General features: G+C 44.2%; 1 protein-coding gene and 1 long non-coding RNA gene across 3 annotated transcripts in view; one reads left to right on the plus strand and one right to left on the minus strand.

Annotated features, from left to right (window-relative positions):
• LOC138354890 (uncharacterized) overlaps positions 1 to 16,204 on the plus strand; it is a 273,297-nt gene that overhangs the window by 13,863 nt on the left and 243,230 nt on the right. Inside the window, exon 3 of one of the 2 annotated variants that reach the window (XR_011223704.1) lies at positions 1,899 to 2,610. The exons of the other annotated variant lie outside the window; for it this stretch is intronic. This is a non-coding gene — a long non-coding RNA (uncharacterized lncRNA). Of the gene's footprint in view, positions 1 to 1,898; positions 2,611 to 16,204 lie in introns of those variants that run through there. 2 annotated transcript variants of the gene reach the window in all.
• Positions 3,136 to 14,570, minus strand: LOC123771063 (chitin deacetylase 1). Its single transcript, XM_045763356.2, has 5 exons — positions 14,448 to 14,570; positions 7,323 to 7,441; positions 6,978 to 7,134; positions 6,163 to 6,321; positions 3,136 to 5,123 (listed from the first exon to the last, which is right to left on the minus strand). The coding sequence occupies exons 1-5, from the start codon at positions 14,482 to 14,484 to the stop codon at positions 3,949 to 3,951; spliced, it is 1,647 nt and encodes a 548-aa protein (XP_045619312.1). The 5' UTR covers positions 14,485 to 14,570; the 3' UTR covers positions 3,136 to 3,948.

Raw genomic sequence — 16,204 nt, forward strand, 5'->3', positions numbered from 1 at the left:
ATTTATATACTTTAGGCGTGTATCGAGGTCCCTGAAGGTCGAACCACTGATGCAACCCACGACATTTGCCTAACTCCCGGATACCTATTTCCTGTTAGGTGAACAAAGGCATCAGGACCACTAACACTCTAGTGGCCTCGACGAAAACAGGAAGCCGCCGGCTTGTTAAAGGTCCCCCCATTTGTTCTGGTGAATTATTCAAGCTGGGTTTTAAAAATAAACAGTTTTAGCAGTTACAGCTTCGGTGGGTAGACGGTTCCATGGGTTTATAACCCTGTGGGTTAAACCCACAGGGTTATAAACCCTGGAAATCTGTTTTCTGTCCAACAGTGTGGCTTGTTGAATTTGAAACCTTGTAACCAGATGTAACACAAACCTGTGTTTGTGTTACATCTGATCATTTTAAAAAGTTGTAATCATCCTTCAAACTGTTCAGTATATTAAAAATTTTGATGAGATCCGCCCTGTTATGTCTGGCTTGCAGTGTTAGCTCCGAGTCTCTCAACCGTTCCTGATATGAGAGTTGTCTTAGTTCTGGAATAATTTTTATTGCCCGGTGTTGAGCTTCGTCCAAAGAAGCTATGTCTTTCTGAAGATGAGATCTCCATGCATGGATACAGTAATCCAAGAGGGGGAGGGGGCGGCGCACCAGAAATTTATTCAGTTGAACTTATACCTTCTTTTCCTTTAAGTCAAAGGTACACTTGCTTATTCGTAGGGTTTGCTTAGTTATTTTTTTTACTGCCGCTCCCACTTTTGCAAGTTTCTGTGAATGATGGATTCTGACTCCAAGGTCCTTTTCTTTATAAATTTTCTGCAAGGTAATATTGTTAATGTTGTTAATATATAGGGAAATTATACATGCATTGAATTTTGTATTCAAGCCAGGGTAAATTCTCGAGACATTGAATTTCCTTCAAAATTTCACCTGAGGTAATTTTTCCCCAAGCTGATTAATTTTGAGAGTTCTAAAATATATAATTTGGGTAATTGGCCTTACATTAGAGCCCATCCTCAGACCAAATCCAATACCATGAGAAACCACATTCACCTTAAAACCACCTGGATAGTTATCTAGATATATACGATGGTCTGAAAGCATATAACGGTTCCAGTAATAATCTGTATGTAAACTGGCAAATGAACCTTTGTCGTAAACAGATTATTCTCAAGTTATAACTTTATTATAATGTAAATCGTTGGTTTAAAATATAAAAAGGGTATGGTGAAAACGTTTCTTTGAAGAATTTGGTTGTATGTAAATGGAATTCGCCGGCACACTCAAATAGTTTTTGAATTCCATATGTCACATTCTCATCAATAATACATCGTAAATTGAAATCTCAGGAAGTATATGGAGGCCTTCCTGTGATTTCAGTAGAAATCCGATTGTATAACATTTAATCAAGTCAGTGATGGTACAGTGATAGAGTATGTGGCTGGAAGTGTCTTGGTCATGGATTCGCTTCACCTGTGAGATGAATTCACCATTGATATATATCACGTCAGTGTGATTTTCTGTATGCCGGGGAGTTACAGCCCCGCTCCTGTGCCAGGGACGTCCACTACGGGCTCACCATAGCCCGTGCTACTTGGAACATTTTGTTTCAAGTAGCGAATCTTAAACAACAAGCAACAACAACATTCTGTATGCATTAAGTATAATGTTATTAAGTATATAAATATAATATAATTAGACGTAGTTTTACCTTGGTAAGGTAAAGGTTTCTTGTGAGTATATTTAAGTTAGGTTACCAAGAAGAACTTTTCGTTGTGGGTGTAAATGTAAATCTGTTTTTCATTCCCTTCTAAGTTTACCTCAATTAAAAATATTAGCACAAAAGCTATCACACTTTAACCCAATTTTTGTTTTGCATGCTAAACGGTTAATGTTGTAGGTTGACCAGACCACACACTAGAAGGTGAAGGGATGACGACGTTTCGGTCCGTCCTGGACCATTCTCAAGTCGATGTTGTAGGGGCTGCCTCTATACAGCCCGTCCTCTAGAACTGCTACAACGAACAAGTTACTACAACCCTCACAACCTGTCCTCACCGTTCTGACGTTATGTGACGTCAGAAACGTCACATAACTGTTGTACTAAATTGCCCGAACCTAACCTACCCGAGGGGGGGGGGGGCGAGGACCCGTCTTGCGATGCTTTCGTGGCTTAACGTCCTCGCGGCCCGGTCTTTGACGAGGCACCCACGAATAGAATCGTAAGTCCTCTGGTAGGTTAGGGTCGGGACATCGCGTCAATTTTGCGAGTCGCTATTTGTAGTACATTAATTTTTGACCTTAGGTAAATTATACGTCAAAATGCGATGCACTCACTGTTCAAGTAGCCTAACTTAACATTTACAGCCCCGCTCCTGTGCTAGGTAAGTCGGGCTACGGGCTCACCATAGCCCGTGCTACTTGGAACATTTTGTTCCAAGTAGCTGAATCTATAACAACAACAACAGCCTGACTTTAACTGACCCATTCATAGAAAACCCGAAAAGCTGCCCGAAACGCTGCGCATGCTAGTGGCTTTACAAGACTGTAATTACCATATTTGTATCCTCACATTCCTTATGTACATTCTTGTATATGCATAAATAAATAAAAAATAAATAAATAAAACGATTTTTGATGCGCCGCTACCTTTCATAGTTCCCCCTTAATTTATCCGTTTTAAATCATGGCATCAAAATATGGTGTACTGTATTGCCAGTATGTGTGTTTAGATTATATTAAACACAATATTAATACTGTTATAGATACACATTCAGTTTATAATATTTATAGATTGCTATGGATTTAGATTGCTATTTATAAATTCTAGATACACATTCAGTTTATAATATTTATAGATTGCTATGGATTTAGATTGCTATTTATAAATTCTAGATACACATTCAGTTTATAATATTTATAGATTGCTATGGATTTAGATTGCTATTTATAAATTCTACACAAATAGCTTATCAAATTTTTTTTTTCGTAAATATTCCTTTTGGATCAGAGGAGAGGAGCATACGATTTTACTGAGATATTAGGCTACTCTAATTCAAATTTGACCTCCTCATTATAGTTTTATGAGGATATACTTCTATTTTCATACAAGGATAAAGTTTGAAATCAAACGTCCATTCATATGTGTTTATTTAATTGGAAATACTTTAAACGAATAACAAAAAATAACTGTACACTATAATACAACAGCGATAGTCGTGTGTACAACAAGCTGCAGTAGATCACATATACTGCGTAATGCAGGTTGGGGGCTCCCTTGCACACAGCCCCCGTAGCACCGGGGCTAACGCTGGGGCCTAGCCTACACACACATAGACACACACACACAACGTCCTGGGTACTGGGAACACGGCGTCTAGACGCGGCACCTCTGGTACTGGGAACATGGCGCCTGAACACGGCACCTCTGGTACTGGGAACACGGCGTCTAGACGCGGCACCTCTGGTACTGGGAACATGGCGCCTGAACACGGCACCTCTGGTACTGGGAACACGGCGTCTAGACACGGCACCTTTGGTACTGGGAACACGGCGTCTAGACACGGCACTTGGGAAAAAGTGGCCAGGATTGATACCTACAAGTGATGCCTGGGGGTAAACAAAATACCCAATCATAATAGAGCATTTGGATCTCCCTTGTACCGGTTCACTTTGCCTATATTACGTCACCCCGAAAGTTTACTGAGTAGGTGAGAAGTCTGGAAGATTGATACGTCGAGATGTCTCAGGAACAGCCGCGAGACTCTTATAACAGTGATTTAGTAGGCTTATATATCCAAACGCCAACAGCTAATTATGGCGATTGCACAAAGGCCATGGAAACAAAGACAGAACGATAATTATGATGTGTTTTGAGTGGATTCTTGGCATTACTGGGGAGTGAATAATTTGTAAGGACTTAAGAATATAGGAACAATATGTGGGAGAGTTTAGAAATCCCCGATATCGAGGAAACCGTTCCCGTGGGGATCTCCCAGCCAGGGATAGGTGGGAGGGCACTCCATGCAAGTGTACAGGAACATTTCCTCTTCGTTGGGGAAGATGCGTGGAACCTTCCTAGCGCAAGGGTTGGGCAAAGAGCAGTATGGCTGTCCCTTCACCTCGCATTTTCCCTTCCATTCCTGGAAGTTGTTTATTGCTGTCAGCTCAGTTGGGGCTTCCATCCAGTTGATGACCTGCTGCATTGTGACGAAGAAATAGTCTCCGCTCAGGGCGGTATCCCTCACCCACTTCACAAACTCTCTCAAGAAGTCACGACGAGTCTCGAAGTAACCGGATGTGAAGTGGAGACCAAGAGGCGCGCGGTTGGTCCTATAGTGACGGGCGAGGTTGTTGTCAAGGAAGGCGCGGAACTGTTCTGGGGACTGAAGGTTGGCACACTGGTCCACAAAGTGGCAACCAGTCAGTTTCTCGTCGAACTGTGGGTCGTCACGACGATCCAGCTCATTCACCACCATCTCCCACACGGTGAAGTTCTGGGAGGGGCAATTCTGGTCGTTACCCAAACACTTGTGGGGCATACGGTGCATGAGGGTATAAGGCCAGAGTGGCAGACGTCCCATAGGGGCAGAAATGGACGAATCATACAGGAAACCCCAGTCAACCATCATGCGGAACTGCTTGTTTCCACCAACTCGCTGCTTGGGAACACGAACGCCCAAAACCTCATTGGCTGTAATATTAGCGAATTTTTCAATGATGAGACGAGCTCCATCCATTTCAGACTCGTATTCTTGAGCGGAAAGTTTGCTCCAGTAATCGGGGTTGTCATTGTTAGTGATGGAGCTGACACCGATCTCGTGGCCCATACGGTGGAGCTCCTGCACGGCGGAGTAGTTGGTGAAGGCATGGGAGAGGAAGAAGGTGCCCTTGGGGGTACAGTCGTTGCCCTTCTGCTTGGTGGTATCCTTGAATATATCTTGGAAGATGCGGAAGTTACGTTCGTTGATGGCGCCTGTGAAGGTGATGGTGATCATCTGGGGCGTCTGTTCGACGGTCAGGTCCCCGGGGATGCGAGTTCCGTCGACGGAGCAGAAGCAGCCAGAAGACCAGATACACGTGCGTGGATCACACACGTCAGCCCGGTTGGGATCCGTGTCAGGAACTGCCGGGTTAGAGACAAATTTAAAATTAGATGACTATAAGATTAGAGGTTTACTGAAATGTTAAATTTGTAGTTAAATACGTGAAGTGTTATTGATACATGCATCTCCTTATGAGGTTAATCCTCTATGCAAAGGAATTGTCACATTAAAAAGGTTAAATTAAACTCTAGTTAATCAGGTACCTTGACTTAACAAGGGGAATAAAACTAACATTTTCCTAACGTAACATTCGAAGAACTACCGATATAGAAAGCTTGGAACACAGAACTACATAGGTTATCGTCTCGTAATATATGGATTATCCTCGCTCGTCCAAGAACAATTCACTCTAGCTTTACAGAGACCAGAGTAGTAGGCGAGGAGTCACAATAACGTGACTGAAATATGTTGACTAAACCACACACTAGAATGTGAAGGGACGACGACGTTTCGGTTCGTCCTGGACCATTCTCAAGTCGATTGTGTCACTTCTCAAGACACTTGACTTGAGAATGGTCCAGGACGGACCGAAACGTCGTCGTCCCTTCACTTTCTAGTGTGCGGTCTGATCAACACCAAGAGTAGTATGTCCCGCGTCCCGCCCTTTGCCGAATCATACCATTTACTTGCCTTAAACTCACATTATAGTTGACCAACCAGAGCAAACTTACAAATGCCCTAGAAGGTAATGGTTGCAACCACCTCTCGGTGGAACTAATCCATTTATTCGGGCCAAGACTTTAAAATATCAATAATATTTGCCAGAAGAGAGGCGAGTGGATTATAACCATTGACTAACGAAGGTAGTCCAACACGAGCAATGTAGATATTCAGAATACCCCAAAGGATTCTGTACTGAATCCTATTGTACAGTTATAACTATCCTACAAGCCCCTATACCCAGACTTAATTAATCACGATGACCCGGTTGTCGCTAAACTAGATCTAAGAAGGACTTAGCAAAACGTTATGTTTAAACAAATATAACATACACAATGTTCTGAAACAGGTAATTTGAAAGCTGAATAGCGTGTTTAGGACAGCTAACTGGTAACTTACCGCAGATATTCTCGTCAGAGCCGTCGGCACAGTCCGGGGTGTCATCACAGAACCGGTGCCGGGGGAGGCACTCTCCAGAGCCACACATGATCTCGTCTTCTTTACACTGGGATTCCTCGCCCTCTGATAGGGGCCACACGGGCTGTGGTGGATGGCTCTCTGTAAGGCAACACCAACCATCATCAGAACGTGACAGATGCAGGAACATGAAGTGTATTTTTGATAAATGTATTATATTGTTACTACACACACACACACACACACACACACACACACACACACACACACACACACACACACATACACACACACACACACACACACACACACACACACACACACACACACACATACACACACACACACACACACACACACACACACACACACACACACACACTGCACACACACACACACACACACACACACACACACACACACACACACACACACACACACACACACACACACACACACACACACACACACACACACACACACGGCCAAGCTAACAGCGTTTCGGATTCGCAATTCATGGTTTGCGAATTACCAGCTGAGACGGAAACAAATTATGTGTGAGAAATATATGCAGTATTATTATTATTATTATTTTTATTATTATTACTTTGAGAAGAAGGGAACTATCAGGGGAAAGATAGTTCAGGCAACAGAGGGTTAGAAATGCAGTCTAAGAACTAACCGCTCTCTCTCTCTCTCTCTCTCTCTCTCTCTCTCTCTCTCTCTCTCTCTCTCTCTCTCTCTCTCTCTCTCTCTCTCTCCCTCTCCCAACACGTTCTGAGAATGCCACTACTTACTGTCAATTTGGTCACAGTTCAGGACCTTAGACTTGCGCTCGCAGATCTGTTGCTGAACATCGAAGAAGAGTTCACTCTGGCACTGAGAGGCACTAATGGACCTCTTGCCGGCTGGGGCTGGCACACAGCGATAGTACACACCGCAATTGGATCTGTACTGTGGAATCCAAGGCAATCGAATTAGTTAAATTTGGTTGGCTATATTTTCATAAGCATAAAATGACGAAAGTGTTAACAGCGGATATATATATATATATATTAAAAAAGGGGGAAATGTTGAACGTGATACTGAAGATATAGAAGATCAATTAATTTAACAATTACTGGTATAGATCCACAACTTACCTTAAGGTTGTTTTCCACTGGGTCACCAAAATCTTTCCTGAAATATTCGTCATCCCGGCGACTGCAGTACAGTTCTGGGTCCATGTCTGAGATCTGCGCGGCCGCCCATCCTGCCAGAACTGTCAACACAAGCACACATTATTATCTTACAACATGATCTTTTATCGAATCACATATATAATACTCATACATAATATAAAGGGGTAAGATTAATCATTCTAATACGAATCTTCTCACTATTTCTTACGTTTTGCTTCACTGTCGGAGGGTAATTGGACAAATTAACTCTCCAAGGCTCATTTTTTGCATTTTTTGTTATTTATGGTCTGATGCTTAGAAGCGTTTCGCAAGACTTCTCACATTTTCAAAGACTGATTTTGGTGAAGAATATGTGTATGTGTGTATGTGTGTGTGTGTGTGTGTGTGTGTGTGTGTGTGTGTGTGTGTGTGTGTGTGTGTGTGTGTGTGTGTGTGTGTGTACTCACCTAGTTGTACTCACCTAGTTGTGTTTGCGGGGGTTGAGCTCTGGCTCTTTGGTCCCGCCTCTCAACCGTCAATCAACAGGTGTACAGATTCATCAACAGGTGTACAGATTCAACAGATCAACACACACACACAGATGTGTGTGTGTGTGTGTGTGTGTGTATGTGTGTATGTGTGTATGTGTGTGTGTGTGTGTATGTGTGTATGTGTGTATGTGTGTATGTGTGTGTGTGTGTGGACAGCAGCAGGGGAGGGGCTGTAAGACTACTAATACAAGAGTGAGTCACAAGTGAACAATCATTCGCTCCCACATCAAGTGTGTCAAGAACAAGTTTGGTTAGATTACAAAACCTTTATATATATATATTTTTTCTTTGCAGCCGGACACGACGCGAGGTGAATTTCCTTTCACTCTCAGGTTTCAGGTTTAAGTTGGTGCAGTGGACGAGAGAGGGAGAAAGGGATAGACAGAGAGAGAGAGGAGAAAGGGATAGAGAGAGAGAGGGATAGAGAATAATGAATTTTTCGACATGAACACACATACACACAAAGAGACACACATATATATAATCAGGATGTTAGGTATGTGTGTGCGTGTGTGAGACTCGTATAACCCTACATAGTCTCAGGCGAGGCTACGATACTCTCTCACTGTGACTCTTCAACATCACCTCTTAAGTGACTACGAAAGCACCACCTCCATTAGGTTTCTATTGGATCGAAAGTACGGAGATGGCAACAGTCCAAGGAATTTCTCTCCCGCTTTCTCCGCCTCCACCAACACAAATACAGCCAGATGCAGCGTGTTCAGTTTTTTGTTTCAGACTGTAAAGGCAAGTTTCTAACATGGAGAAACAATAGCAAACACTGGTCAAGACATGGCCATTTTTTTATAAGCATAATGGTATGTTCGCGATGAAAACTAATATTTAAGGTACTGGTTGTGTGGGTTAATATGCGCCTGTGATTCAACGGCCCGTTAATATGCGCCTGTGATTCAACGGCCCGTTATCGGGGCCGTCGACGGCATGGAGATGGAAGATTTCGTAACAGGCGTTATTCTCTTTGGTAATATTGCTTGTGTCATAGCAATACAAACTTTTAAAGATCGGAACTGTGCTTTGATGAACAGTGTGAACGAGCACAATGCATGAACACAAGTCCTCGCCACAGTGACGGAGAAAGACTTTGTGGGTTACCACAAGACGTAATTCTGACGCCGGAAGAGCGCAGTGGTAAAATCATGTCTGCCGCATATGCAAAACCTGAAAATGTTCCAGAAAACTATACAAAGAAGCTTTCAGATCTTGGATCTGAAAGCAAGATGTGGCTCATCTTGGCTCGCATCAGAGAAAGTGATGGCTTCAGAGTGAGATGGATGAGGGGGAAGGGGGGCGGGATGGGATTAGATGAAGAGGGAGGGAGGGAGAACGGATGAAATGGGATGCCAGGAACGAGAGAGAGAAAGGCGAGGGAGGCCAGGAGAAAGGTATCAAGGGAGGGGGGAGGGGGGGCACATGTGCGATTTAGATGCTGGGGAAGAAAGTGAAACGTGATCACGCTTCAGCAGGTATACGGCAGCACTTTCCATACTCCCAGCGAGGAGCTGGGAAGGGAGGCCCCAGAAAGGAGTAAAAATGAAGAACGGAGAAGAATTTTAGGTAGTGTGGATGAACTAGGAAAGCAAGGGGAAGGGAAAGGCGGGAGGGAAGGGAAAGAGGAGTGCCAGAGGACAGGGAATAGAAAGGGACGAGAAAGTATAGAAACAAAGTACACGGAAGAGACCAGGAACAAAGTGGTGATGGGAATGGAGATGCAGTGAACGACAAATTGATAGACGAAGAAGTATTAGAAAGGGAATGGAGGAGGGAAAGGGAGGAGAGACAGGTATGAATTGGTAAAGAGGGATAAATATGCCCTGAAGAGATTAGACGGTCAGGGAGGAAGTGATGGAGAAATGGGTAGAGAAAGGCATTAAGTAGCATAACAAAGTCAAGAAATAGGCAGAGTAGGGACAAAATAACCCTTGTGAGAGAAAGGGATGAGCAAATGAAGGAGAAGAAAAGGAAGGCAGCAGTCGGCAGAGTAGGAGAGAGAAATGGGGAGGACCGGATGGGAATGGAAATGGGCGATAGAGAAGTAGGGGGCAAGGATTGGGTGTGTAAAGGGGCTGGAATGGTGATCCCCTGGAGGGTATTAGGGCAGAAGGGTAGGGAAAGGGAGGAGCAAGGAATATTGTGCTGGGAAGGGAATAGGAGCAGAACGAACATAGGGACAGAGGCAGGGTAGCTGGAGAGACAGGATAGGGGGGCCCAGGGAAGGTATCTGGGACAGAGGTATCTGGGACGTTCCATGATTCCTCAGAGTCATGGAACGGGCAATTACAAGGATGATGTTTTAAGGTGACGAATAGGAACACCAGAGGTGACGGAACACCAGGGGGGTGACGGAACATCATGCCTGGGTCGCACAAAAAAGGAACACAGGAACGTTAAGGGTAAAGGAACAAGGAAAGGTACGAATGGAGAAAGTAGAGGAAGGGAAAGGTAAGAGCGAGAGAGGGGTGGACGAGGGAATGTCAGGAGAAAGGAGGGGGAGGTTATGGGGGAGGGAGGGTACAAAGGGAAAGGGGGTAATGTGCCAAGCGGGAGGGAGGGAGGGAGACAGAATAGAGGAAGGGAGGCAGAGGGAAGAGAGTGTAAAATAGGATTAGGAATAATGGGAGAAAAGGATAAGAGGGAAGGGGAACAGGGGAGGATAGAAGGAATATGAAGGGAGGGAGTGCAAGAAAACAAGGGGGGTAAAATACAGCGTTGAAAGGAGAAAGTTAAAGGTAGAGGGAAAGGTGTTTTAGAATGGAAGAAAGGTAGTGGAAAAGGGAGAGTTGAGGGAAGAAAGGGTTATATGACGGTGAGATAAATAGAAAAAAACAGGAAAGAAATAAGCTTTTATAAAATAGAAACAAATGTAAGAAAGGAATAATTAATAGTTCGAGAGGATAAATGGCAGAGCTGGGGCGTTGGGTACGAGTTAACGGGAAAGGAATGTGTGCTTGATGGAAAAGAAGGGAAGGTAGAGTATGAGGTGCACAATAAACTAATCGTCGCTGGCGGCCACAATCTATAACTCAAAGTGAGAAAGAACAGACCGTTAAGGGCGAAGGGAAGATTAATAGGGTAAGAAAGTACACTGGGAAGAATAGAGAAAAGAAACGAGGAGTCGAGAGGACAGAAGAGGAAAGACAGAAAGACAAATATAAGTAACGTTAACAATATCAGAATGATGATGATGAAGAATCAAACGAGAAAGGAACAATAGGACTACATAGTAAGCACCTAAGTTTACGGGAGCCGGTCGGCCGAGCGGACAGCACGCTGGACTTGTGATCCTGTGGTCCTGGGTTCGATCCCAGGCGCCGGCGAGAAACAATGGGCAGAGTTTCTTTCACCCTATGCCCCTGTTACCTAGCAGTAAAATAGGTACCTGGGTGTTAGTCAGCTGTCACGGGCTGCTTCCTGGGGGTGGAAGCCTGATCGAGGACACTAAAAAGCCCCGAAATCATCTCAAGATAACCTCAAGATAACCTCAAGATAAGGGAGACCAATAATAGTGCAACTGGTTATATACAACTCTTCTTAACAATTTTAACAACCATTAGAAACTTAAAAAGCCCTTCATGACGTGATATCTCGACTAATTACAGAATCACCGTCAAAGTGGGCAGCATAGCAAGCGTCAACAACCAGCCAATAAAAGAACCTAGCGGTTAAACCACCTATTAACGACGGAAATTGGTCAATAAGTAACAACCTCGAAGGTCTAATTGGCAGTCGGTAACGGTACAAACAGGTGTTGAGTTAAAGATGAAAAGGTAAAAAAAGTTCTTTATATATATATATATATATATATATATATATATATATATATATATATATATATATATATATATATATATATATATATATATATATATATATATATATATATATATATATATATTGGTGTATACTGGCAGCAGGTTTTCTTTCAAACATGTCTCATTGAATATGACCGCATATTCTGTATTTACTATCTTCTGATTTAGGGCTTCTATCCCTCTAACTATTTTCTTAGCATCAGGGCTTAGCTGAAATAAATGCTAGACATTCTGTCTAGCCTGTTTATCCAGCCTGGCAGTCCGTCTAGTGTCGTTTATCTACCCTGAACGTATTCAGGGGATAGCGTGTAACACACACGAATGGCTATCGTGATCAGGGGGTTCAGTTATCGTTGTAAGAGATCTCATTTACTGCACGCAAGCGCTTGTAATCGTATTCAATAAATTCTAGTTGCTCGTTATCGCATTAAAGGGCCCATAAATGGTGTAGGTACTGTGCGCAAATACAATGGATTAACCTGAGAAGCTTAGAGACTAAGCTAACTGTCGCGTCTTAAGAAAGCTGTAAAGAAGGAACCAAGTCGTTCGAAGTATTGATACCGCACGCTTAATTAACATTCTAAAGTGGCAGGCGGGATGGGCTATTTCCGAGCACGTTCGATTTAAAAAATGATTGTTCTTGTTCAAATTTCTTATTAAGACCACTCAATAGCTCAGTCGATAGAACTTCGATCTCACACGCATGGGGTCCCAGGTTCGAGTCTCCTAAAACCTAGATGAATGGACTGTTCAATTTCTTATTGTGCAGTAAGTAATTATCTAAAGGAGGCACCAAGCCAGGCTGACTATTCACAACAGAGTTGGAGTAAACCAATTCTTTGATCCCAGCTGTTGCCGGCCTAAGCTAACACATACACACACACTCTGTCTTGGAGTGAACTTACTTTCACTCAAGTCTTCCTCTATCATCGAGAACAACCGATGCTTGGGGCGCTAATATTCTCTCGGTGTTGTTTAAAACTGTACTTATTTTCAATCAAGAAGCATAATATTTGGCAAGATATTTTGGCTAATTATTATAATATATTACTGTATATATATATATTGATATTGTTGAAAATGTTAAAATACCATTGACTTATAAGACAACAATTTTAATACTATATTACCACAAGTACTTAAGAATCAACGTAACTACGTAGCCGATCGAGCGCAAGAATAGGCCCATTTTCAACTGTGTTGAAAGTAGTGATATTTAATCTTGCGCCATTGAACTAGACAATAGAAAATAAATAGTGTTGTATGGTTGTCTGGTCTCTCGAAATAGAAGTCTTGTGGTCTCGATCGCTCTCGCAATTCGCTAGTGACATGCATCATTTACGAAGTTTATTTTTGTTTCAATGTATTCCCAATCTGTTCGTTGACAGTCTATCCAGTGTGGTAGATACACTGAGACAGCCCACAGGGTGTGGCAGGTATACACAGCCCACAGGGTGTGGCAGGTATACACAGCCCACAGGGTGTGGCAGGTATACACAGCCCACAGAGTGTGGCAGGTATACACAGCCCACAGGGTGTGGCAGGTATACACAGCCCACAGAGTGTGGCAGGTATACACAGCCCACAGAGTGTGGCAGGTATACACAGCCCACAGAGTGTGGCAGGTATACACAGCCCACAGAGTGTGGCAGGTATACACAGCCCACAGAGTGTGGCAGGTATACACAGCCCACAGAGTGTGGCAGGTATACACAGCCCACAGAGTGTGGTAGGTATACACAGCCCACAGGGTGTGGCAGGTATACACAGCCCACAGGGTGTGGCAGGTATACACAACCCACAGGGTGTGGCAGGTATACACAGCCCACAGAGTGTGGTAGGTATACACAGCCCACAGGGTGTGGCAGGTATACACAGCCCACAGGGTGTGGCAGGTATACACAACCCACAGGGTGTGGCAGGTATACACAGCCCACAGGGTGTGGCAGGTATACACAGCCCACAGAGTGTGGCAGGTATACACAGTCCACAGAGTGTGGCAGGTATACACAGCCCACAGAGTATGGCAGGTAAGCCCAGCCCACAGGGTGTAGTAGGTATACACAGCCCACAGAGTATGGCAGGTATACACAGCCCACAGGGTGTAGTAGGTATACACAGCCCACAGAGTATGGCAGGTATACACAGCCCACAGAGTATGGCAGGTAAGCCCAGCCCACGGTATGTGACAAGTGCCTTGCGGTGTGTGCTGGAGCGGGAAGACCCCAGAGGCGCTAAGCTCCCACCCTCCACCACCACCACTTTCACTACCGCTACCACACGTCGCCGTCTCAGTTGCATAACCAACACCAGCCTGCACGGTATGGCACTACAAGCTGCGCTATTTTAAAAAAACCACAACGGGAGATGACGATTCACGCGGAATCTGATGTTGAAATTTTGAAGATTAGGCTGCGACGTCACGATTTATTTGCGACATTTAATTAGCTTGAATCTTTAGGCGCAGCGACAGTCACATCTCTTGCTCAAAAAGCCTGGCACTCGATAATCAAGTTGCGCTCTCGTTAAGACTGAAGTACTAACGTTGATAACCAAAATGGACGGTGTTAAGATGAGCGGGAGAGACGAGAGCAACGCCGCCATACACTGCACCGCCCGGCCAAACGTTCTCAGTAAGCTTATACAGTAGATCCACCGCAAACTTTGCCACAAGCAGGACGATTTATGAAAATGTGAGTTTGAACAGGGCAGAAGTTGTCACTCACGGAGGGCGAGAAGGGGCGTAGTAACTCGACGTATCATGGTGCACTCCTGAGGTCTCGGACCAAGGGCCACCTATACTTATATACCTGGTGACAGCGCATGCGCAGGAGGTGGCCGTGGTGTGCGCCGCGCACCTCCACAGCCCCGGTCACTTTCACCTCCGCAAGGGTCGAGGACGCCATACCAGTTTTGACCCCTGCACTAACCTCTTCCTAACCTCTTTTTGACCTCACAAGTGGGTCATCAACAACAGGCACACAACCAACTCAAAACTCCTCTAAAAAATCTGGACGTTGAAGGCAGTGACGAGGCTAGGAAAGTGTGAGGAAGGGGGCGGAGCGTTGCTAGCTCCGCCCCCCTCCTGCCATGCCAGCCGCTAGCTGGTTTTCAGATGGTTCTAGAAAACAGGTCCCGCGTTCCCAGCCAGGACACCCTTGACGGGACAAACCCTTCTGTTCTCACAGGCAGGACAAGTTATTGTTCAACATTCCTAGGGACAACAAGTCCTTCCTACTCACAACTGTACAACCTTCCTAGAATACTCCTAGGATAAGTTTCTCGATTCCGACAGCATAACCTTTCAAGGACAATAGAGGTTGAGTTGGAATTTTAATAGTCCTCTCAGCCCAAGTCTTTGGTACACGTTGAACAGAACAACATTTCCAGGATATCTAGGTTGGTGTCAACAGGTAGGAAAACATCTCAGAGACAATAACCCAATGTCAACAATATCTTTTTCAGGACATCAAGGTAAGTGCTCACAGGCAAGATAACCTTTCCAAGATATCAAGGTCGATGCCCACTGGCCAGAAAACCTATCGCGAAGAGCTAGTATGACGCACACAGGCATGTCGTCCAGCACATTACAGTAAATATAGTGGCTGTAGACAGATCAACCTCTTGAGAAGAGTTAATCCACTACTAACATGCAAGGCAACCTACTCAGGAGAGAGAGATGAGCTCACGGGCAAGACATCTTGCCCCGTACAGCATATTTAGGAAAAACAGGCAGGACAACCCAAGTAATCTTCCAGGCCAACACCGGTAACCTGGAATGAGTAATTAACTATTCGGCTTTTTTCTTCCGCTGTGCGATGTACTGAAACTAAGCAGCAAACAGGCTTACAATAAGGGCAAGAGTGGGCTCCAGAAGTTGAGGAAAGACAGAAAAATGTAACGAGAATGAAGTGATAAACAGAGAGTAGATGGTAGATGATTGACAGGCAGGCAGACAGACAGACAGACAAACAGACAGACAGACAGAAAGACATACAGACAGACAGACAGACAGACAGACAGACAGACAGACAGACAGACAGACAGACAGACAGACAGACAGACAGATAGCAGTAAGAACATGTCAGCTGTTCTAAGGCGTCATTAGGAAGTCTTGCGGCAGAGGTAAACATGGGGGTCCCGCAGGGCTCCACTTACGCGTAGGACCACTTCTATTTCTTCCTGGCTGTGTTCTGTCACTTATGGCATTATACAAAGCGCAGACATTTGCACAGATACTTCACGTTGATCCCTTACTGATATTCCGATGCCGAACCTATGTATCTGTTACTGTCTCTATAACGCATTTATAAAATGTTTACATATCTTGACCTAGTCTCAGAGTTCATCTATACTGTATTTTCACAACTCATTCCATTTTTAATCAGTATATTTTGTGAGATTTTTTCCCGATTGAGAGACATAGATGAGGAAACAAGAGGCAGAGATAAGATAATACGCAGAGACAAAGGCAGATAAGCAA

Source organism: Procambarus clarkii, chromosome 65 (assembly GCF_040958095.1).
Source record: "Procambarus clarkii isolate CNS0578487 chromosome 65, FALCON_Pclarkii_2.0, whole genome shotgun sequence".
Taxonomy (NCBI): Eukaryota; Metazoa; Arthropoda; class Malacostraca; order Decapoda; family Cambaridae; genus Procambarus; species Procambarus clarkii.

Excerpts from the sequence above, each read along its gene's own strand:
- LOC123771063 (XM_045763356.2), bottom strand. The coding sequence starts at position 14,484 with ATGATACGTCGAGTTACTACGCCCCTTCTCGCCCTCC. Across the intron at positions 7,135-7,322 it reads CAGTGGAAAACAACCTTAAG|TACAGATCCAATTGCGGTGT; the intron begins GTAAGTTGTGGA and ends TGGATTCCACAG. Across the intron at positions 6,322-6,977 it reads GAACTGTGACCAAATTGACA|AGAGCCATCCACCACAGCCC; the intron begins GTAAGTAGTGGC and ends GTTGCCTTACAG.